Source organism: Struthio camelus, chromosome W, assembly GCF_040807025.1.
Source record: "Struthio camelus isolate bStrCam1 chromosome W, bStrCam1.hap1, whole genome shotgun sequence".
Lineage (NCBI taxonomy): Eukaryota > Metazoa > Chordata > Aves > Struthioniformes > Struthionidae > Struthio > Struthio camelus.
In genome coordinates, this window is record NC_090981.1 from 1,075,341 (window position 1) to 1,096,576 (window position 21,236).

The window sequence follows — 21,236 nt, forward strand, 5'->3', positions numbered from 1 at the left end:
CTCACTTGACAAGTCAATGCACCCCTTGGCCCAAAGTGAGACATTGCCAACTTTTAGGAATAATCTTCCCCTGCTTCTTTGCCAACAGGTGAACAGGACGTTCCAGGAGCTGGGTGTGTTTCGTGACCTCAGAGGGATGTGGGAGGAGATAAGCCCAAAGATTTGGACATTTATGGAAAGCAGCCAGGAAATGGATCTGATTCGGGTCAGTATGCTGTTCTTGCCAGAGTCACCACCAGCACCTTCTGCAAGAAGTGACAAAATATTTATTTTAGGCAGTGCTTCAGCTCGGAGCTGGGTAGATAAGTGCTATGTGAACCCTTTTTTTGAGACACATTCTCATCGAACCATTCTTGCATTATGCTGGGCATTCCTCAATCACACAGCATCCTACTTACGAACAAGTTTAACTGCATATTTAACTGCTGTTTTTCATCTGCCTCAGTGGGGTAAATGTGCTGTTTCTTCCACACTTCTGCCCTAATTCTGTATAAATCTCTGATTTATAGCATTTTGTAAACTTGGGAGCATTGGGGGTTGGTTAACATAGTTAGCTGCCTGTGCTGTACTTGTCTCCATAGCAGCATTTTCTAGAGCAGCTGCTTTCATGAGAGCAGCAAAAACAAGCCATCGTATGCCTAGGTCAGATGCTGGAAGGTGCCAGGTGCCCTCAGGTCCAATTGAGTACAGTAGGAATTGAATGCTTATCACCTTGGAGCTGAACCTAGACATCTGGCAGGAATTGGGCCCAAACCTTGTAAAAATCTCATTTGAAATTGCATGGTATACTTAATTTTGCAATATCCATATACTCACAGGGGGAAGAGCAAACATCACCCTATGGCTGATCACTTCATAACACACCATGCATATTAGACCATGAAGAAGGGGCAAGGAGTCTGGTTCTGGTCTGACACACTCTGTCAGCCTGTTGGCTTTCTGGAGCATTGTGCCAGATGTTAGACTAGCACTGCACTACTAGGGCATTATCTGCCCATTAAAAATGAATGACTTAGTTGACTGTTGCTTACCCCCAGGTGTAACACTGATGGGTGGGTCTCTCTGCATCTCTGTGCCAATTTCTTTAGAATCACACCGATATAAAACTGGAATAGCACAACAGAGAATCAGGGCAACAGTGCAAGGTAGTTGTTGCTGCTTTCTCTGCAAGGCAGTTGGTTGAGTGTTATAATGTAGCTGTTGTACAGAGAGGTTCTCCCCAAATATATTAAGTCCTGAGGTTCACTCCCTGTTTCCCTCACTGTAATGACATGCAAGATAGTCTCTGACCTGTCTTGCTGCACTTCCCCATGGACATGACATGCTGTAGAGGACGGAGACATCGTTCTTGTCTCTCCTATGTCTATGATGGCTTGATGACAGTTATTTTCGCAGATGTTGGCATCAGGGAGGTTAGAATCAGGCCCAGCAATTGTAAATCAAACCATTAGCTGCAAACTTCTGGCAGAAAACCAAGGTTTAGATATTGATTTACAAACAGGTGGTGTTTGAGAAGTGAATGTTGCTGCATTTTTAAGAGAGGACCAAGACCAGGACCTTCTGGGCTTGTATTTTATGTTTGTTAACCTTGCTGGCTCTGGGTAGGTACTTTGATCTTCACAAGGGTCCAGGAACTACCATAACTGCTGTGGTAGCATGAGCTGGAGGACACCAGTCCCTTTGTTGTTACCAGTTGCATTTCAAGAGTGCAGGTATGCCTGGACAACTCCTAGGGCAGCATCCAGTTCAATTTAGAGATGGAATATGGACCACTTGTAATAGGCTAAAACATGTAGCTGCCTGCTTGGGGCTGCCATCAGGGTGTGTGTGGGGGGGAGGGGTGTTAGTCCTTTGCTGTTTGTAAGACACTGAGGCTGTCATGCTGTCAGGTGGCTGGATCTCACCTCCCAGCTTCCTGGGTCATAGCATGCATTTGGCACATTCCTTCCTGCTAAAGGAAATGCTTTTCTCGCTTATCTCTGACATTTCCAGCTTGACACTAATGCACCTGCTAACTTCAAGGGCAAGATGTGTCCCTCTGAGTTAACTTGCTTTAATGTCACTGCTGAGTGTGATGAGGCTGAGTGCCCTTCCTGCAAGGGAGGGTGGGCTGAGCCAAGCTTAGGGAGACTGAATATGAAGAGAGTACAGCATGACCTATCCCTTTTCATTACAATTTCCCTTTTCTGTGTTCTCCTTTGTCAGCTTGGCCTGTTCTGTCCTGTTTTCCCAATTTGCAATATTATTTTTGTAACCTCGTGACCCTTTACTTTCTGGTTTTTTGGTAACAGCTGTGCACAGGGACGCTCTTCACCTCTCTTCAGTGTTTCATTCTTTGTTCCAACAGAGATTTCATTTCCTTTTTTGATTTGTTAGGGTTTTTACCATTTCCTTTCTTCTGCTGTTTTTTTTTCCTCCAATTTAGCTGTATCCTTTACTGTTAATGCTCCCTTCCTCCCTGTAACCCTTATTGTCTGCCCTGCAGGTCTGGGTTCCGCTTTAGTGCCAGGTTCTCCTACTTGGACTGTAGCTCTGTTGTGCAGAGCGTTGCATATACACATAGTGGGAGACAGTTCATCCTCAAAATCTAGCAGTTAAACCAGATGAAAAAAGCACCATCCCAGATGGGGGGACATCATGACTTGCCCATGGCTATACAGTGCTGTTTCAGCCAGCTGTTCCTGCTTTGCTGCCTGAATCAATAGAAACAAATGTGAGCAAGCCACCCAGCCCTTGATATTGATATTTCTGTTTAGCACCTTGGGAATTTAATTCCTAGCTATGCCTGAGCCCCTCTCCATCTCAGATGGGAGCAGAGGTTTGTTTGGAAGGAGTCAGTAGAGCTTAGCAACTGCTGATTGATCAACTGAATACATTTCTTCCTTTCTTCTGTGCTTTGCCTTTCCAGCTCTGTTTGTGTGGAGTGGGGAAGGGATGGGGTGGGGGTTGTTCTGTTCTACAACTCTCTGCCTGCCTGAGGGGCCCTGAACAAAGCTGCCACCTGTTGTAGTGCTGGGAGTTGCTCGCTGTATTTTCCCAGGGCACAGGACTGTGCATGGCCTTCTTCAAGGAGAGGGCAGCAAAAGAGGTGGCAGGACATGAAGACAGCAATTCAGCCTGCAAAGCACATCCAGTAGATTAACTAGACCAGGGCTGAACATTATTTGTAATGGAACAATATACAGAGGCACCAGGAGCTGTTAGGACCCTGGCATGCTAAGATTCTCATTATGACAGAGTGCCTGTCTTTTGAGAACATACAACTCAAGTGGATGACAGAGGCTATGAGCGCTACAGGAAACAGCAGCACAGGGAGACAGTGATTTGCCCAAGGCCACTCAGCAGTTGTTGGCAGACAACAGAAACAAGATGTCTTGACTCCCCAGCCAAGATCTGGCCTGTGAATCCTAGCTGGCTCTTGGAGCAGGCTAGCCTTTGGTGCAAGTGTTTGACCTGTGCTGGAAGTTAACATTTCCAGAGAGCAATTGCTCATTCTCACCTGAAATAGGTGCATCCTGCCATTGCCTTGTAGGTTGCTGGTTGTGGTTCCTTGGGTGGCTGCTTGAGGGGAGCCCTGATCTGATGATGCCATCCCTGTACCTTTTTAAAAGGCATTTTCCCATGGTAATTTTCATTTTCATGCTAAGGGGGGTGTTCCAACATTAACTCTCAACATAACTATCTCCCCTTTGGAAAAATACCTGCAGACACTGCTGAAAAGCAAAGGTCTCCAGGACCTGAGCTTGCCTGCTTCAAACTGGACAGTGGAGAATGTTGCTTGTTTCCTGTCAAAGCACCCGGAGGAGTTTAAGACAGCAAATGGCTCAGTGTATACCTGGGTGGATGCCTTCAATGAGACAGACTGGGCTATTCAGACCATCTCCCACTTCATGGAGGTGAGATCACACTAGTGGGGGCAGGGAGGCTGGGTGAGGATGACAGTTTGGGCTCTGCATGTATAGTGAGGTTGCTCCCAAGAAGACTTTTAAGTGGGGGCCTGATTTATGCTCCTCAGTCCCTATTCAGTAAATGACCAGGCTTTAGTGGGGCTGAGTGCTTGTTATTTTGGAAAATACCATTTATTTAGGTGTCCAAATATAGATGTGGGAGCCTAACTTTAGGTCTTGTCCTTGAAGCTCTCACCCTGGCCATTGTGTGCTGTTTCCTACCCTATCATTATGGGTGAACTGAAAATCGCAATATAACAACTCACATGTCTGCATAGGGTTTTTGCTGGGGACTGCAAGTGAAGCTAGGAACTGCTTTAAACTTAGGGGGACATAGCAAATAATGAATTTTGTTCTGACTGTTCCTCAGTTGTCTCATCAGATGAGTACAAACAAGGGCAGGCCTTAGCCTGTCAGGGGTCTGGTTCAAAGCCTTTGGGAGTCTCTCCATTGACTTCTAGGAGCTTTATATCAGACCTTGTATTGGCAACAGGGAAAGTAGGGCTCCATCTATGGAAATTGATGCTTGGGTGGGGTCCTATAGGTACCACTGCAATGCTACCTAACCTCTCATCCAGAAAATATCTTTGCTGGGGACCCTCTCAGTGCCACCTGTTTGACTGGCAGGTGACCATCAAGCAGGGAAAATCAGCCAACTTCTCTAGCAACTTGTTGGGCTACCATGAGCCACTGCAAAATAATCCAGCAGTGTAGTCTTTTCTTGGGTGTAGCATTAGCACTGTAGAGTTCTTTTTTTCTCCCTCCCAAACGTAAACTATAGCACATTCTAGTTTGGTAAACTGATCTCATAAACCCACAGCCTGCCTGTAGTGTAACCAGACCCCTCTGGGCTTCCAAATCTGTCCCTATTTAGTGTGTCAATCTGGACAAACTGGAGCCTGTGGCCACAGAAGTACAGCTTATAAACAAGTCCTTGGAGCTGCTAGGTGAAAAGAGATTCTGGGCTGGCATCATTTTCACCAAAATCACTCCTAACAGCATAGACCTCCCTCATCACATCAAATACAAAATAAGCATGGACATAGACAATGTGGAAAGGACCAACAAGATCAAGGATGGGTGAGTCCTGACTGGCTGCCTTTGTAGCAGTCTCTAATGAGGGGCTGAGCTGGCTAAGGATTTCTAATTAGAAGGTCTTGTTTCCTCGGCTCAGGTACTGGGACCCTGGTCCCCGGGCTGACCCCTTTGAGGACATGCACTATGTTTGGGGAGGCTTTGCCTACCTGCAGGACATGGTGGAACAGGCCATCATCAGGGTGCAGACAGGCACAGAGAAGACAACAGGGGTTTATGTGCAGCAGATGCCCTACCCATGTTATGTGGATGACATGTATGTATTCAGGCTGCTTCAGAAGTTCTTGGGAACATGATCAGGGAGGGAAGTGTGGGCTTCTGTTGCTCCTCAGAGATGGTTTAGTGTGTCTCTATAATCAGTACATAGCACTAAGATTTAGGGGTATGTAATGGTTTGTAGGTGGAGTCCTTCCCAGGAGAGTTCTGTGCAGAACTTACACATACAGGGTGGAAGGATAACAGCAGTGTGTTCCTCAGATGGTCCTGTTATCCCCAAACCTGATATGGGTAAGGGTAGCACTGAGGAAAAAGCAGGGACCTATGCATGGGAGAGTGGAAAGAGGACAGTTGAGAGCAGTCCCCAGGTAAGGCAGTCCTTTGCATCTTCTGTTCCCTTGAGCTGGAACTGCAACTCCAGGACAGGCTCCCATTCAGGGCTGGTGATATATTCTAGACCTGTCAGTGAGCATCATGTCATGGTGAGGCACTGACCCTGTGTGGTTCTCTGCACATGGGCTGCTTTGTGTAATGGGGCCTCCACCCTCTCTAGGCTCTGCTAGCCCATGTCTTGTGCTTGCAGTTGCACTGACATTTCTCATTCCCCGCTCCCCTGGTTCCTTCCCTTCCTGCTTTCAGATTTCTGCAAGTCATGAGCCACTCAATGCCCCTCTTCATGACTCTGGCCTGGATCTACTCAGTGGCTGTGATAATCAAGGGCATTGTGTACGAGAAGGAAGCTCGGCTGAAGGAAACGATGAGGATTATGGGACTAGACAATGGCATCCTATGGCTGAGCTGGTTCATTAGCAGCCTCATCCCTCTCCTGATGAGTGCAGGCCTGCTCGTGCTGATCCTCAGGGTGAGGTCACTGATGCTGTTTCTCTTGTCCTCCCTTCCCTGACAGCAGAAGCCAGAGCTTTGCTGTCTGGTAGCCCACTAACCCCTGGTCTGTATTTACATACTAGGGAGGAGGTAGTGGGTGTAGGTTGGGCAGTAGCCCTTTGGGAGTAGGTTTTTGGGACCAAAACAAGGCTGAGTGGTTAAAAACAGCAGAAGGGGCTATAATAGATCCATTCAATGCTCTTCAAAATCTGCCTCTGGTACTGCCCCAGTCCTATCCACTTCTGGGAAGGCTGCTGTAACATGCAAATTGCAGCAAGCCTACCCTCTCCTGGGCTACAGCTCTGCAGACAGCCTGCATTGGAGCTGTCTCAGAGAGTCATTTCAAAGCCTGATGCAAATCTTGTTCTCTTGCCAGATGGGGAAACTGCTGCCTTATAGCGATCCTAGCGTGGTGTTTGTTTTCCTCTCGATCTTTGCTATTGTGACCATCCTCCAGTACTTCCTTATCAGCACTGCATTCTCCAGGGCCAACCTGGCAGCTGCCTGCGGGGGCATTGTCTATTTCATGCTGTACCTACCCTATGTGCTGTGTGTTGCCTGGCAGGACCATGTCAGCTTCTCGCTCAAGATCTTTGCGGTGAGTCTTGGGGAGGTTGTCCTGGACACTGGGTCTTGGTTAGGGCAGCACCTAGCAGCACTCTACTCCAACACTGATTGGGGGGGGGGGGCGCACATGGTGGTGGTGGTGGTAATGGGAGCATGATTTTCCAGTGCAGGAGGCCATCAGGGCTGGGCTTGGTAGAACCTACTGAGTGGCTGTGAGGGATTTGTTGGCTTTGGCAGGAGTAATTCAGCCACGTTAAGCTCCCTTGATCTCTGTATACTGCAGTGATGCTGCACCACTAGAGATGAAGGGCATTGTGGAGGAGAAGGTTTTAGTATAGTTGACAATGACCAACAGAGGCTTCAATTGGTGATGGGATTTCAGAACTAGAGTGCTGAGGTTGTATCTCCCTGCTGAAGTTGACAGTAGTTTTGCTCATTGGTTTCTGATGCAGCAGAATCCGCTATCCTTCTCTCTGAAGGAATCATCTGATTTATTTCTTCTCTACAACATTTCTTATGGAACTTCCTGAACATAAGGAAAAACTTCTTTACTGTGAGGGTGACTGAGCGTTGGCACAGGTTGCCCAGAGAGGTTGTGGAGTCTCCATCCTTGGAGATATTCAAAAGCTGTCTGGACAGGGTCCTGGGTAATGTGCTCTAGAGGACCCTGCTTGAGCAAGGGGGTTGGACTAGATGATCTCCAGAGGTCCCTTCCAACCTCAACCACTCTTTGATTCTGTGATACCTGTCTGCAAAGGGTGGCTGTTGGTGATATCTTCCTTTGTGTACAAATCCAAGGAGCAAGGCGAGGAATGAGGAAACAAACTGAATTATAGGTGTTGGTCCAGCAGAGACATCAGGCCCTGCCTGCTTGCAAAGCACGGAACTAGGACTTAAAAATCTGCTTCTCCCTCTCTGCAAACCTGGGTGTGCCCCCCAGGACCTTTGACTTTTCCTATGAGGTTCTAGGCCCTGTCCATAGCCTTCCATAAGAGCTGAACTGTTGGTGAGTAGTTGTAGAAAACTTAATGTGTGTTCATGTCTCCTGTTTGCAGAGCCTGCTGTCCCCAGTAGCCTTTGGCTTTGGCTGTGAGTACTTTGCACTGTTTGAGGAGCAGGGAGTTGGTGTTCAGTGGGACAACTTCTTTGAGAGGCCTTTGGAAGAAGATGGCTTCAGCATCACCACATCTGCCATCATGATGATGTTTGATACCTTCCTATATGGGGTCATGACCTGGTACATTGAGTCCATCTTCCCAGGTGAGGTTTGCTTATGGGGGAGGACCATGCCTTCACCTTTCTACATGGATCCTCTGACCCTACCCATTTGCCAAGATGATAAATTGGGTCCAATTTAGGCAGAGCTGCAGAAAGGTCATGGAGGGAAACCACAGACCAGCAGCACTGTAAGGTTACTGCTGCTAATTCCTGACTGTTTCCCAGGGCAGAGACCAACCATGGCCCATTGTAGTGACAGCTGAGCTAGCCCCAGAAGCTTTGCTGCATTTCAACTTCATTTGTTTATCTCTTGCTAAGAGGTCTTGCAGGGTGCTGGTCCTTCCTCTGAACTGCTATGCTTCTACAGACCCTGCTGAAGGAGGGGAGTTGAGGGCACCGCATATGGGTACTTAGGAACTCCCATCACAGGACTCTTAACCCTGATATTAAAGTAGGGTTTGGGAAGGGAGATTGCTCTTCCCCCCAAAGGCTGGCAGTATCTTCATCAAGACAGATTACCTGCTTAGTTCTGCCTAACCTAGACCCATGGCCAGCCTACTGAAGGTGGAATACTTCCCTTTCTGTCCTGAAGGCTGAGCTGAGAACAGTGACTATTGTAGCTGGACTCATTTTCCTCTCTGTTTAGGCCAATATGGCATTCCCAGACCCTGGTACTTCCCCTTCACAAAGTCATATTGGTTTGGTGAGGAATCACAAGACAGGCAGCACCCTCACCCTGACCAGAAGGGGCCTTCAAAAGGTAAGTGCTGGACACAGGGACCCCAAAACTTCACTGCAAAAAGGCTCTTTTCTCTTTGAAAGAAGGATTTAAGGGCAGCGAAGCTAGCATGGTTAAGGTGAAATCCCTGTTATCACAGTTCGAGCCTGACTGTACAATCCTTATCCAAATAAACCTAGGGATATTTTGTCCACATGAGGGCAGGAAGGGTGGGCAGGTGGGTGCTCCAACTTTGTGGATTTTTTAATTCCTCCCATTTTTTGCTGAACTCAGTGTTGTCTGAAGTCTGATCCCAATGCAATGAGAACCTCTCTTTTCACTCTATTGGCCTCCAAATGACTGCAGAGCTAAAGGGCAACTTTCATGGAAGGCTCTTGTCCCTGAGGAAGAAATTCAGGCAGTTTCTTTACAAAGGCCCATTTCACTGTGAATCTCCACAAACTGGGGGAATGTGATTTCTATTACATCTGCTACTCAGTTGAGTGGCACTGGTGAAACCCACTGTCTCACTTTCTGCTTCGCTCTTTTTTTCCTTCCAGTCTGCAAGGAGGAAGAGCCCACGCATCTGTGCCTTGGGGTTTCCATCCAGAACCTGGTCAAGGTTTATAGTGATGACAAGAAAATTGCTGTAGATGGTCTCACACTGAACTTCTATGAAGGGCAAATCACCTCCTTTCTGGGACATAACGGAGCTGGGAAAACCACTACCATGTAAGAACAACATATCGCTTTAAAATAGTGGGAGGAGTGGCTCTGAATCCTGCTGTCCTCATCAATACGATTGAGGTAGACAGATTTACAGCTAAAATGTGCAGAGCTGATGTAAATCAGGATGCTCCATTGACTTCAGTGGAGCCGTGCTGATTTACTCTAGCTGTGCAGCTGGCTCTGAAGATATACAGTTATAGGGGACTGCAACACCCTAAATTGGAGGTAGCCCAGGTTCAGATCAAGGCTGTGCCTGAATGTATCTGCTGGCAGCATTTTTCAGTAATCCTATTTGTGACTCTGCTTTATCAGCATAAGGGAATGAATGGGGACTGAAAGCACAGGAAGCTTTTACAAAGAGGGAAAGATATTTCCCTCAAGCAGTGTCATGCAGATGTGCTTTGATCATCATGTTAAAGTCCATTGGAGCTGGTTTTCATCCATTTGTGAGATGTTACTCCAGATTGCTTTCCTGATGTGGGAATTCTCCAGGGCTTCCATCCACTCTTCATTCATGCTGCTGTGTACAACAGTAACTTCCTAGAGGTGGAACTTGCTTATCTATTGTCTTTATCATTCAGGTCCATCTTGACTGGCTTGTTTCCTCCAACCTCGGGTACAGCCTTCATCCTGGGCAAAGATATCCGCTCTGAGCTTAGCACCATTAGGCAGAACCTTGGTGTCTGTCCACAGCACAATGTGCTGTTTGACTTGTGAGTAGCATTCATGAAACCTGGGGCTGCTGTTATCTAACACTTTTGGGTTCATTAGGAAATACTAGTGTACTTCCAATTAGGAAAGTGCTATTTTTATCTGTGTATATGTTGTGAGACAGTAGGGTGGTGCCAAATGGCACAGGGACATTCTGTTTATTGGTAGAGTCAAATGTGCCTATGAATTATTAACAAAATTCTACACTTCCATCTTTCTTCTCTTTTTAAAGAGATTTGCTCCAATAAACTTAACTAGGCCAAATGTTTTCACAGTGCCTAGTGATCTGGGAAGTTTTGGGTACCCTACTTGAAGCACCTTTAAAGGAGCATCATTTATATCAGTGCTGAATAAGCCACATTCTGAAATTAGACCCATGCTGAGCACACCCAATCCCTAGTTATTTCCTGAAACCTTGGCCCTAGAAGATGTTTTCTTGTGCAAACAAGAATGCTTCTTGTAATGCAAAGGACGAATCCCGGCATGATTATCTGAGCCCTGCTCTGGGTCTGCTCCTGTTCCCTAGGCTGACTGTGGAAGAACACATCTGGTTCTATGCTCATCTCAAAGGGCTGTCAGAAAAGAAGGTGAAAGAGGAAATGGAGCAGATGGCAATGGATTATAGTTTGCCTCTCAAACTCAAAGCTAGAACAAGCAAACTCTCTGGTAGGTTCAGCTGCTTTTACATTTCTCAACTGCTCCTCAGGCCCTAGCCAGGGAGACCCTCTAAGAAGGGCTTGGCAGAGGCTTGCTTCAGTATTGAATACTGTAATGTAACTCCACTCGCTGCTGCCTCTGGTTCCTTCCAAAGGAGGGGAATCTCCTGGGGACCTACTCCTGCAGCTCAAGTTGTTAGAGAGTTGTGCTCCAGATCCTCAGAGATGGTTAGGCCCCTGAGCTAGGGACTTGTGACTGCTGGTTTTAAGATGCTGTGTGATCCGTTTACAAAATGGTTTGCATGATACGGTTTCCTGTAGCAGCAGGAGGATTGGACTCCACTGGGGGAAGAGTGTCCAGATGAATTATTCCCTGCCCCACAGGTGATGGAAGCCTGCGGGACCTGACAATGGTAGCAGTGCTCAGTCTTTTAAGTGTGTGATTCTGCTTTCTCTTTGGAGAGCTCCATTCTCACCAGGCAGTGTTCCCCTGCTCACTGCTCCAGCCTGAACATCTCTTCTATTGTGTCTGTCAGGTGGCTTGCAGAGGAAGCTCTCGGTAGCCTTGGCCTTTGTTGGTGGGTCCAAGGTTGTCATTCTGGATGAGCCCACAGCTGGGGTGGATCCTTATTCTCGCAGAGGGATATGGGAACTGCTGCTGAAGTATCGACAAGGTATCTGGTCTTTTTCCCTACTCCCAGTGAACATGTCACTGAAAGCAAAAGGGAATCCAATCCATGACTTATGATTGAGGGACAGTGTGTTCCCAAGACAGCAAAGTGTCTTTGCAAATCAGTTGGTGCCTGTGTTGAAAGCAGTAACAAAGTGTGAAGGGCAAGTATGTTCTGATCATTCACTCACCTGCCCTCCTTTCTCAGCCCACTCATGTCAGAGTGCTCAAGAACAGGCCATGTTCCTTCCCTGTGAGAAAAGGGACTGGGTTCTGACCCTCACCTGGATTGATGAGGGTAGCTGAGATCAAAAGTTCATCCTTGGTGTACAGGAGAGTCCCTCTTGTTCTGTGTAACTTTGTTGACATGAAGTTAATCTACTTCAGTTGTACATGACAAGGGTATGGGGAGAGAGAGAAGAGAATTCATCTGTGACAGAGGCCATACTGTTAACTTTGCCCGAAGGAGGCTGGACTTCTGGGATAAATCTCCCATCTAACATTATGGCAAGAGCTAGATGATCATGGCCTTCCTGGCTTAGGGACATAGATACTTGTTGACTTACTGGCAGTGTCTTTCCTTGACTGTTTCTAGGCCGCACGATCATTCTCTCCACGCATCACATGGATGAGGCAGCCATTCTGGGGGACCGAATTGCCATTATTTCTCATGGCAAGCTGTGCTGTGTTGGTTCCTCTCTATTCCTGAAGAACCAGTTAGGAACAGGCTATTATTTGACCCTAGTCAAGAAGGCTGTGGATTCCTCTCTGAGCCCCTACCGGAACAGCAGCAACACAGTGTCTTATCTGAAAAAGGTACAGCTATCTGCTTATGTTCATTCTTCTCATGTCAAATTTTGGGCTTGTTGGGAAGCAGCAGCTAAGATTTAATATGGTAGAATGAGTTGAAGATAAATCCCTCATTCCTTCAGAAGAGGCATTGCCTGCTTTTATAGGTTCGTATCTGGTTAAGCTGTTGCATAGGAAGTACACTTTCATTATAGTTTCTCTTAATGCTAGTGGTTACAAAGCTGACTGGAGATAGATGGAATATATTAAATACACCCTTTCCCTTTTGTAATGTGCATTTTTATTACTGTGATCTGTTACTTGTATCTCAGCCCTTTGCAGTGGTATGCCACTTTTACCTTCTAACTCCTATGTGGAATATCCAGCATGCTACATCATCTGGTTGGTGTTACAAAGACTATAGCATGTAGGTGGCTCCCTTCTCAGACAGCAGGAGCAATGACTGTCTTCTCTTTTGTGACCAGGATGACAGTGTCTCCCAGAGCAGCTCTGATGCTGGCCTTGGCAGTGACCATGAAAGCGACACCTTAACAATAGGTGAGAAATGGAAAATATGTTAAAGGTTCGATCCCAATGCTGACAATACTCCTTCTGTGACCATGGGCAACTCCCTTAACCTTGTTGTGCCTGTGTAGGTACAATCTTAGGCAGATTGTGAAGTTCACAGAGCTAGTATTTGTAAATCCATGTCAAAGGTGATGTATTTGCTAAACCTCTTGGCACTAAGTAAAGTTTGCTGGTGTGCTTTAAATCCATGACTTGAAGGGCAGCTGATAACATTTGAAAGTTCTCACAAATTCTGCAAATAAAAAAATGCCAGGAAGTGGTCCAAGCTTGTACTGAGTGTAAATGGAAGCTAGTTTTTCCATGGAAGTGTGCTGGTTTCCAGTGGATGTCCCATTTTCCTTCCTCCCCTGCTGGCAAGGTTCCTCCAGACTCTGAGCTCCTTTTTCCACATGAGGCACAGAGCAACAAGATGGGCATCATCTTGTCCTTTCATTCTTCTAGATGTTTCTGCAATTTCTAACCTCATTATGAAACACGTTCCTGAGGCCAGGCTGGTGGAGGATATTGGCCATGAATTAACCTACGTCTTGCCATACGAAGCTGCTAGAGAGGGAGCTTTTGTGGAGCTGTTCCATGAAATCGATGACCACCTTTCTGATCTCAGCATTTCCAGCTACGGCATCTCTGAAACCACCCTGGAGGAAGTGAGTTGAGCTGAAGTTTATCTGGTGGCTTAGACAAGACAAAATGAATGATTGCAGAAACCAGAACAAGACAGTATTGTGTCTTCTTCCTGTAAGCATCAGCCTGCTTATCTTGAAACAGGAAGCTGTGCTCCAGTCCAAAGGGAATTCTCTTCTCCTGCCCAGTTTAAGTGTGCTCCTGGAGAAGCACACATTAAAAACAGATTTAGTATAGACAGATGCAGATCCTTTGCAGTCAACTGAACTCCACACATTTATATTGTGTGAGGCTTGGCCCCAAATCTGTTCCTTATGACTCTGTAAAGTCCTTTGAAGTATTTTTAGGGATGCTTTATGCTGCACTTGACTGAAAAGATCCATTACTGGCTTTCTGTAGGAACCCTTTGGCCATATTCTCTGCTCAGGGACATTTTTAGGATTTGACTGTGTTCCACTTGGCAGGTCTCCTTTCATTTTTTTCACAGAGGTCAAGCACTTTGTCTCCTGAGTATCTGCAATTGCACATGTTGTATTTCTTAATAGTGATCACAGAAACTCAACTGGTGTTGTCATCCTTTGTTTAGACTGCCCTCTGTAGTCTTCCCACAGCTGCCCAGGCCTCGCTGCTGTTACCTGCAATTTGAAATTTGGGCCTTTCTGGATTAGGAGAGCCCAGGGGCCAAACTTCATGAAGATTTGTATTCCAACGTGATCAGCAGTGTCAGCACTGTTTAACTAGAAGCAAGGTGGAATTCCACAAGTTTAGTACCAAGTTTTCTCTGAGATGTAGGAAATAGCTTGTGTTTGAGACTTACTAAGAACTGATGTAGGAAAGGGGGAGATGATTGACATGTGGTTGCAACCTACACTACTGGAAGTGGGAGAGGAGCCACAAATTCTACACTGACATCACCCAGGGGACAAACCTTGTGTCCTCTTTTCCCATACTACATCTGTCAATCTTTGTTTCTCTCTTGACATTGCCTGAAGCAGTCCCCACAACATTGCACCATTTCTGATTTTCACTGTTACATGGCATTACCTTTCAGATCTTCCTCAAGGTGGATGACAGTGGTGTGGATGCAGAAACCTCAGGTGAGCATAGTTCTGATACGTCTCCGATAGTGTCAAAGGGGACTTCAGGGAGTTTACCTTCCATATGGGATTTGTGTTGATTAAGCATGTGGTTGACTGAGCCTAGAAGTTTCAGGAGTAAAATCTCAGTGCAGGAGTTGGGGAAGAAAAAGTCTAGCGAGTATATCAAATGAACAGAGTTCCTGTTCTCACTCTGTAGACTTGGGAAAGCAGGGTAACCTTTGTGTATGTCAATATGTCCAATTGTACAATAATAACACCTTTCCAGACGTGATAGGCCCCATTTAAAGTTGAACTGGAACACTTTTGTGTATTGTGAGCTACTGAGTGACATTGTCTGCTCTGAGAAAGAGCTGCTCACTGCACTGAGTGCTCACATGAGCATTTCCTGATAAACTCATACCAGCAAATTCCACTTGGTGTCATATGCATCTTAAGTGAGCATTTTCTTACAGTAAGAGCAGGTTGCCGTTTCCATGGTTAAATGAAAAAATAGGATGTATTGAGTGTGCTGGAAGGAGCTTTTAGGACAGCATATGAAAAGTGGTGCATAAAACATGATCCCTTGAGGAGTGACAGTGCTGATTTTAATTTTTCTAGCACTGAAATCAATTCAGCTCAGCTCTTCAGTTTGCAAATGGGAGTCATGTAAAAGTGAAATGACATTGCTGGTGATGCTTTGCTTCCCATACTCTAGGACTAATTGGAGACTGGAGAAGTTTATCTTGATTAGGTGAAGCAGTTCAGCTAACAGTAACTGCATTATCATCTTCAGATGGGACACTACCAGCCAGAAGGAATAGGCATGTGTTTGGAGAAAGACAGAGCTGCCTTCGCCCATTCACAGAAGACGATGCTTTTGACCCTAATGATTCAGAGACAGATCCAGGTAATGGTCGGGTTCAAGCTTGCTTTCTTCTTGTGGACACTCTTTTAAAGTATAAATAGGGCAAATTGTAAGGCCAAGATTGCCAAAGGAATGGTGACCTTTTTGCCTTTAGAAATACTTGGCAGTGCAGTGTCCACAGCCTGCTCCCTCCTCTATCAATGTTCAGAGAGATAAGGGTGAAAGTACATGTATGTGGGAGTTTCTTTTGCTCTCTCCCCTCACTGTTCTCTTCTTTGACAAGTGAAAGTAGCTGGGAATTAGAGATCTGTGTGCAGTCGCAGGGCCATGATCTCATTGCAATTACAGAGACATGGTGGGATAGCTCACATGACTGGAAGGCTGCCATGGATGGCTATGTGCTTTTTAGGAAAGACAGGCCAGGAAGGCGAGGTGGTGGAGTTGCCCTTTATGTGAGGGAGCAACTAGAATGTATGGAGCTCTGCCTAGGGGTGGATGAAGAGCAAGTTGAGAGCTTATGGGTAAGGATTAAAGGGCAGGCTAACCTGGGTGACACTGTTGTGGGGGGTTTACTACAGGCCACCTGATGAGGAAGAGGAAGTCGATGAGGCCTTCTACAGACAGCTGGCAGTAGCCTCACAATCACAGGCCCTGGTTCTCATGGGGGACTTGAACCACCCTGACATCTGTTGGGAAGAGAGTACAGCTAGGCACAAACAGTCCAAGAGGTTCCTGCAGAGCATTGAGGATAACTTTTTGACACAGGTGGTGGAGACGCCAACGAGGAGAGGTGCAATGCTAGACCTTGTACTAACAAACAAAGAAGGTCTAGTTGGAGATGTGAAGGTTGGGGGCAGCCTTGGCTGCAGTGACCATGAGATGGTGGAGTTCAGGATCCTGAGAGGAGGGAGCAGGGCAATAAGTAGGATTGCAACACTGGACTTGAGGAGAGCAGACTTTGGTCTCTTCAGGGACCTACTTGGAGGAATCTCATGGGGTAGGGCCCTAGAAGGAAGAGGGGTCCAAGAGAGCTGGTTAATATTCAAGCATCACCTCCTCCAGGCTCAAGACAGGTGCATCCCTCTGAGTAAGAAGTCGAGCAAAGTGGGCAGGAGACCTGCATGGATGAGCAAGGAACTCCTGGCAAAACTCAAACAACAGAAGAAGGAAGTCTACAGAATGTGGAAAAGGGGACAGGCCACTTGGGAGGAATACAGGGACGTTGTCAGAGTGTGCAGGGATGCGACAAGGAAGGCTAAGGCGCATTTGGAATTAAATCTGGCAAGGGATGTCAAGGACAACAAGAAGGGCTTCTTCAAATACATCAATAGCAAAAGGAAGACTAGGGAAAACGTGGGCCCGCTGCTGAATGGGGCGGGTGCCCTGGTGATGCCCTTTACTGCTAAGGCCAGTCCTCAGGAATTCCAGACCCTGGGGACAAGAGAGGAAGTCTGGAGAAAGGAAGACTCTCCCTTGGTCGAGGAGGATCGGGTTAGAGATCATTTGTGCAAACTTGACATCCATAAATCCATGGGCCCCGATGGGATGCACCCACGAGTGCTGAGGGAGCTGGCGGATGTTATTGCAAGGCCACTCTCCATCCTCTTGGAAAGGTCCTGGAGATCAGGAGAGGTGCCTGAGGACTGGAAGAAAGCCAATGTCACGCAAGTCTTCAAAAAGGGTAAGAAGGAGGAGCCAGGAAACTACAGGCCTGTCAGCCTCACCTCCATCCCTGGAAAGGTGATGGAACAGCTCCTCCTGGAGGTCATCACTAAGCATCTGGAGGACAAGAAGGTGATCAGGAGTAGTCAGCATGGATTCACCAAAGGGAAATCATGCTTGACCACTCTGATAGCCTTCTATGATGGAATGACTGGCTGGGTAGATGAGGGCAGAGCAGTGGATGTTGTCTCCCTGGACTTCAGCAAGGCTTTTGACACTGTCTCCCATCACATCCTCCTAGGCAAGCTCAGGAAGTGTGGGCTGGATGAGTAGACAGTGAGGTGGATTGAGAACTGGCTGGATGGCAGGGCTCAGAGGGCTGTGGTCAGTGGCGTAGAGTCTAGTTGGAGGCCTGTGGCTAGTGGTGTCCCCCAGGGGTCAGTGCTGGGTCCAGTCTTGTTCAATGTATTCATCGATGACCTGGAGGAAGGGACAGAGTGCACCCTCAGCAAGTTTGCTGCTGATACCAAACTGGGAGGAGTGGCTGACACACCAGAAGACTGTGCTGCCATTCAGAGGGACCTGGACAGGCTGGAGAGGTGGGCAGAGAGGAACCTCATGAAGTTCCACAAAGGCAAGTGCAGGGTCCTGCACCTGGGGAGGAATAACCCCATGCAGCAGTACAGGCTGGGGGTTGACCTGCTGGAGAGCAGCTCTGCAGAGAAGGACCTGGGGGTCCTGGTGGACAAGTTAAGCATGAGCCAGCAATGTGCCCTTGTGGCCAAGAAGGCCAAGGGTATCCTGGGGTGCATTAGGCAGAGTGTTGCCAGCAGGTCGAGGGAGGTGATCCTGCCCCTCTACTCAGCCCTGGGGAGGCCTCACCTGGAGTCCTGTGTCCAGTGCTGGGCTCCCCAGGACAAGAGAGACATGGCACTACTGGAGAGAGTCTAGCAGAGGGCTACCAAGATGATTAGGGGACTGGAGCATCTCTCCTATGAAGAAAGGCTGTGAGAGCTGGGCCTGTTCAGCCTGGAGAAGAGAAGACTGAGAGGGGAATCTCATCAGTGTGTACAAGTATCTGAAGGGAGGGTGTCAAGAAGATGGAGCCAGACTCTTCTCCGTGGTGCCCAGCACCAGACAAGAGGCAACGGGCACAAACTGAAACACAGGAAGGTCCGTCTGAGCATGAGGAAAAACTTCTTTCCTGTGAGGGTGACAGAGCACTGGAACATGTTGCCCAGAGAGGTAGTGGAGTGTCCTTCACTGGAGATATTCAAAACCCGCCTGGACGCAATCCTGGGCAATGTGCTCTAGGTGACCCTGCTTGAGCAGGGAGGTTGGACTAGATGATCTCCAGAGGTCCCTTCCAACCTCAACCATTCTGTGATTCTGCGTAATACTTATTTAATAGTCCTTGTTTTGAATGACTTGTGAGCAGGAGGCTGGAACAGTTTCTTAGAGGTTGCTGGCTCTTCCATTTTTCTGATAACATCCCTTAAGGCCCAGCCATTGTGCCCCCCCCCCCCATTCCCAGCATGCAAATGGCCAGGAAACAGCTTTGCATGCATGTGAGTGAGAGCCATTTGTTGCTCTTTCTAGCAGAATCCAGAGAGACAGACCACTTCAGCAGGAGTGATGGGAAAGGCTCCTACCACATGAAGGGCTGGAAGCTCATGCAGCAGCAGTTCATGGCTCTGTTGTGGAAGAGGCTGCTTATTGCTAAGCGAAGCAAGAAGGGCTTCTTTGCTCAGGTAAGAATGTCTAGCATGTGCAGGGTCCCTCAGCAAGTACAGTACCAGGCCATGCATTAAATTCAGGGTCAAAGGTGGGCAGGAAACCTCAAGAGAATCTGGGTCATCAAAATTGGTCTTCATTGCACATCTGAGCAAAAGGGGGCTGGCCTGTGCAAGTTGGTTTGTTGTTGTGAGCCAGTGAGAAGGACAGGAGTTAGATGATAACCAAGTGGTTAGAGCACTTTCACAGGATGGGTGCAACTGAGGTTCAAATCTAAACTCTGTCTTCTGAGAACAGGAGGCTGAGTCTTCTGCATCCCAAGTGAGCAACCTGACTGTGTGCAGGGATAGGTGCATCTCTGACCAGTGGTGCCTTGGTACATCCCAAAAACCTTCCTGAGGAAAGTTTGATTGAAAAAGTCCTGACCTATTAAATAACTCACCTGAAGCTGCTGATGCCTCTGGAAACACTTGCTTTAAAGGGGGCTCTCTCTCTCTCTCTCTCTCTCTCTCTCTCTCTCTCCCCTTGCAATTCCAGATTGTGTTGCCAGCCATCTTTGTGTGTATTGCTCTCATGTTCAGCCTGATCATTCCTCCCTTTGGGAAGTACCCCAGCCTGGAATTACAGCCCTGGATGTATGATGAGCAGTACACTTTTATCAGGTATGTTTCCTGTAGCCAGGGGTTAAACAGGTGCTAAATCCTACAACTCTGCTTTTCTCTGGTAACCTGTAGTGAGGTCCTCACCCAATTGCTTAATTTTTTTTTTTTTGTGCTTAGCTCCAAAGCACAGTCTAAAGGAGACTTTGCCTTTTCAGAGCTTTAAAAATGCTAGTTCTAACTGCCAGCAAGCCCATACCCATCTCAGAAAGGTGTTAGGATTCTAATAACATGAAGATAAATTATGACCAGGAGTGCATTTGTGCACTTAGGCCAAGTATTCTGCAAAGGGAAATCTCCACCTGTTTCCTTTTCCTGAGCCTTTCTCTGTGTTCTTAACCTTGCTTTGTTGTTTTTGCTGTACGTGCATTATCCCACTGACCTGGTATCTATGCTGCATCCATAGCAATGATGCTCCAGATGATGCAGGCGCTCAGAAGCTTTTGGCTGCACTTCTAAATGAGCCTGGCTTTGGGACACGCTGTATGCAGGGATACTCCATCCCATAAGTAGAACTCTAGGCTGGGAAGTCCTAAATTCCAGCTTCTAATGACCCAGCAGATCTAGTCAGCTTCAGGAAATGCTACACACACATGGCCAGGGCAGAATTTAAGCCAGAAGGGTTGCAATTACATACTGTGAAAATGAATTTATTTCTGTTCTGGACTTTCTAGAAAGTTGCCAGCACTCCACATGGTAAGGGAACGGAGTCTGAGTACAAGTTCTCACTGACAGAGTTGGAAAGGAGACAGAAGTCTCTCTTCCAAATTACTGGTATGGTCCTGAACATGGAAAAGGACCTAATTGTGTAGCTCTGTATTGTTGACTTTAGGTATTCAGTTTCCACAATCCTGTTTCCACAAACCTAGCAACCCTGGTTGGCAGCCCCCACAAACACCAGCAGACAGGGGGCATGGGTGTTGTTTCTTAGCTCTGCCACCGACTTGCTGCATGGCATTGGGCAATTCACTGAAGAACCAGGCTGTGCATGCAGAAAGAGTGTACCAAGTTCTGGGGTGGTTTGTGCCTGGGCTGGAAGAACTGCAGCTCTTGTCCATAATGGGATGGGGAAGTGGATGAGGGTTGGAGCCCCATGCCTTGCACACTGGCCAGTGGTGGGGAAGTAAGATGTGCCCTGCAGAACAGACACAGGAGTTGGGTTACTCCACCTGTAGGCATGGGAGGAGGCTGTAGATCATCTGCCTACTAGTGTTGCTTTGAGAAAGTGCAACAACACTCTGCTACCCCCAAAGGCAGAGTTGACATCCAAGAAATGGCTCTGTTGTGAATTTCTCCCAGCTGTGGATGTTCTGCATGCTGGGACTGACTGAAATAAAGCACTTGGTGTGCCCTGGAAGGAATGAGAAGGGAGTGCTCAGCACTACTTAGTGTTGGTTAAACACGATTCCTCTGACACCAGGGAGAGCTTCTCCTTGATTTGGAAGCAGTCGTGCCTGGTCTGTTATTCTGAGCTATTTATTTCAGTGAGGGCAGGTTCTTATGGAAACCAAGTGCTTACAGCAGTCTGCCTCCCCTCCTAGGGTTCATGGTCTCTCTTACATGACTTGTAACCAAAGGCAATCAATCACCTTTGTTTTTAAAAAATGCATTTGTCTTGGCTCTGTCCTGACAGAGACACTCCTTGCACTGCTGGGCAGAAGGAATGGACCACTGCCTCAGTCCCAGACTCAGTCCTGGATATCTTGAAAGGCAACTGGACCATGGAGAACCCTTCCCTGTCTTGTGAGTGCAGCAATGAGATGATCAAGAAGATGCTGCCTGTGTGTCCCTCTGGTGCAGGTGGGCTGCCACCCCCACAGGTAGGAG

At 47.3% G+C, this 21,236-nt stretch overlaps 1 protein-coding gene across 8 annotated transcripts in view; it reads left to right on the forward strand.

The window, feature by feature from the left end:
* The window catches only part of LOC104145395 (phospholipid-transporting ATPase ABCA1-like), a 108,250-nt gene that overhangs the window by 77,661 nt on the left and 9,353 nt on the right, over positions 1–21,236 (forward strand). For all 8 annotated transcript variants that reach the window (XR_011137349.1, XR_011137348.1, XR_011137350.1 and 5 more), the window contains exons 10-29: positions 89–205; positions 3,708–3,896; positions 4,822–5,027; positions 5,122–5,298; positions 5,898–6,120; positions 6,520–6,741; positions 7,766–7,970; positions 8,575–8,688; positions 9,207–9,378; positions 9,957–10,088; positions 10,613–10,752; positions 11,279–11,416; positions 12,008–12,228; positions 12,687–12,759; positions 13,231–13,433; positions 14,462–14,507; positions 15,283–15,396; positions 18,616–18,767; positions 19,288–19,412; positions 21,043–21,229. Coding sequence is in view for 5 of the 8 variants with exons in the window: in XM_068925137.1 (XP_068781238.1) it covers positions 89–205; positions 3,708–3,896; positions 4,822–5,027; positions 5,122–5,298; positions 5,898–6,120; positions 6,520–6,741; positions 7,766–7,970; positions 8,575–8,688; positions 9,207–9,378; positions 9,957–10,088; positions 10,613–10,752; positions 11,279–11,416; positions 12,008–12,228; positions 12,687–12,759; positions 13,231–13,433; positions 14,462–14,507; positions 15,283–15,396; positions 18,616–18,767; positions 19,288–19,412; positions 21,043–21,229 (3,156 nt within the window). In the remaining 3 variants the exon portion in view is untranslated. The remainder of the gene's footprint in view (positions 1–88; positions 206–3,707; positions 3,897–4,821; positions 5,028–5,121; positions 5,299–5,897; positions 6,121–6,519; positions 6,742–7,765; positions 7,971–8,574; positions 8,689–9,206; positions 9,379–9,956; positions 10,089–10,612; positions 10,753–11,278; positions 11,417–12,007; positions 12,229–12,686; positions 12,760–13,230; positions 13,434–14,461; positions 14,508–15,282; positions 15,397–18,615; positions 18,768–19,287; positions 19,413–21,042; positions 21,230–21,236) is intronic.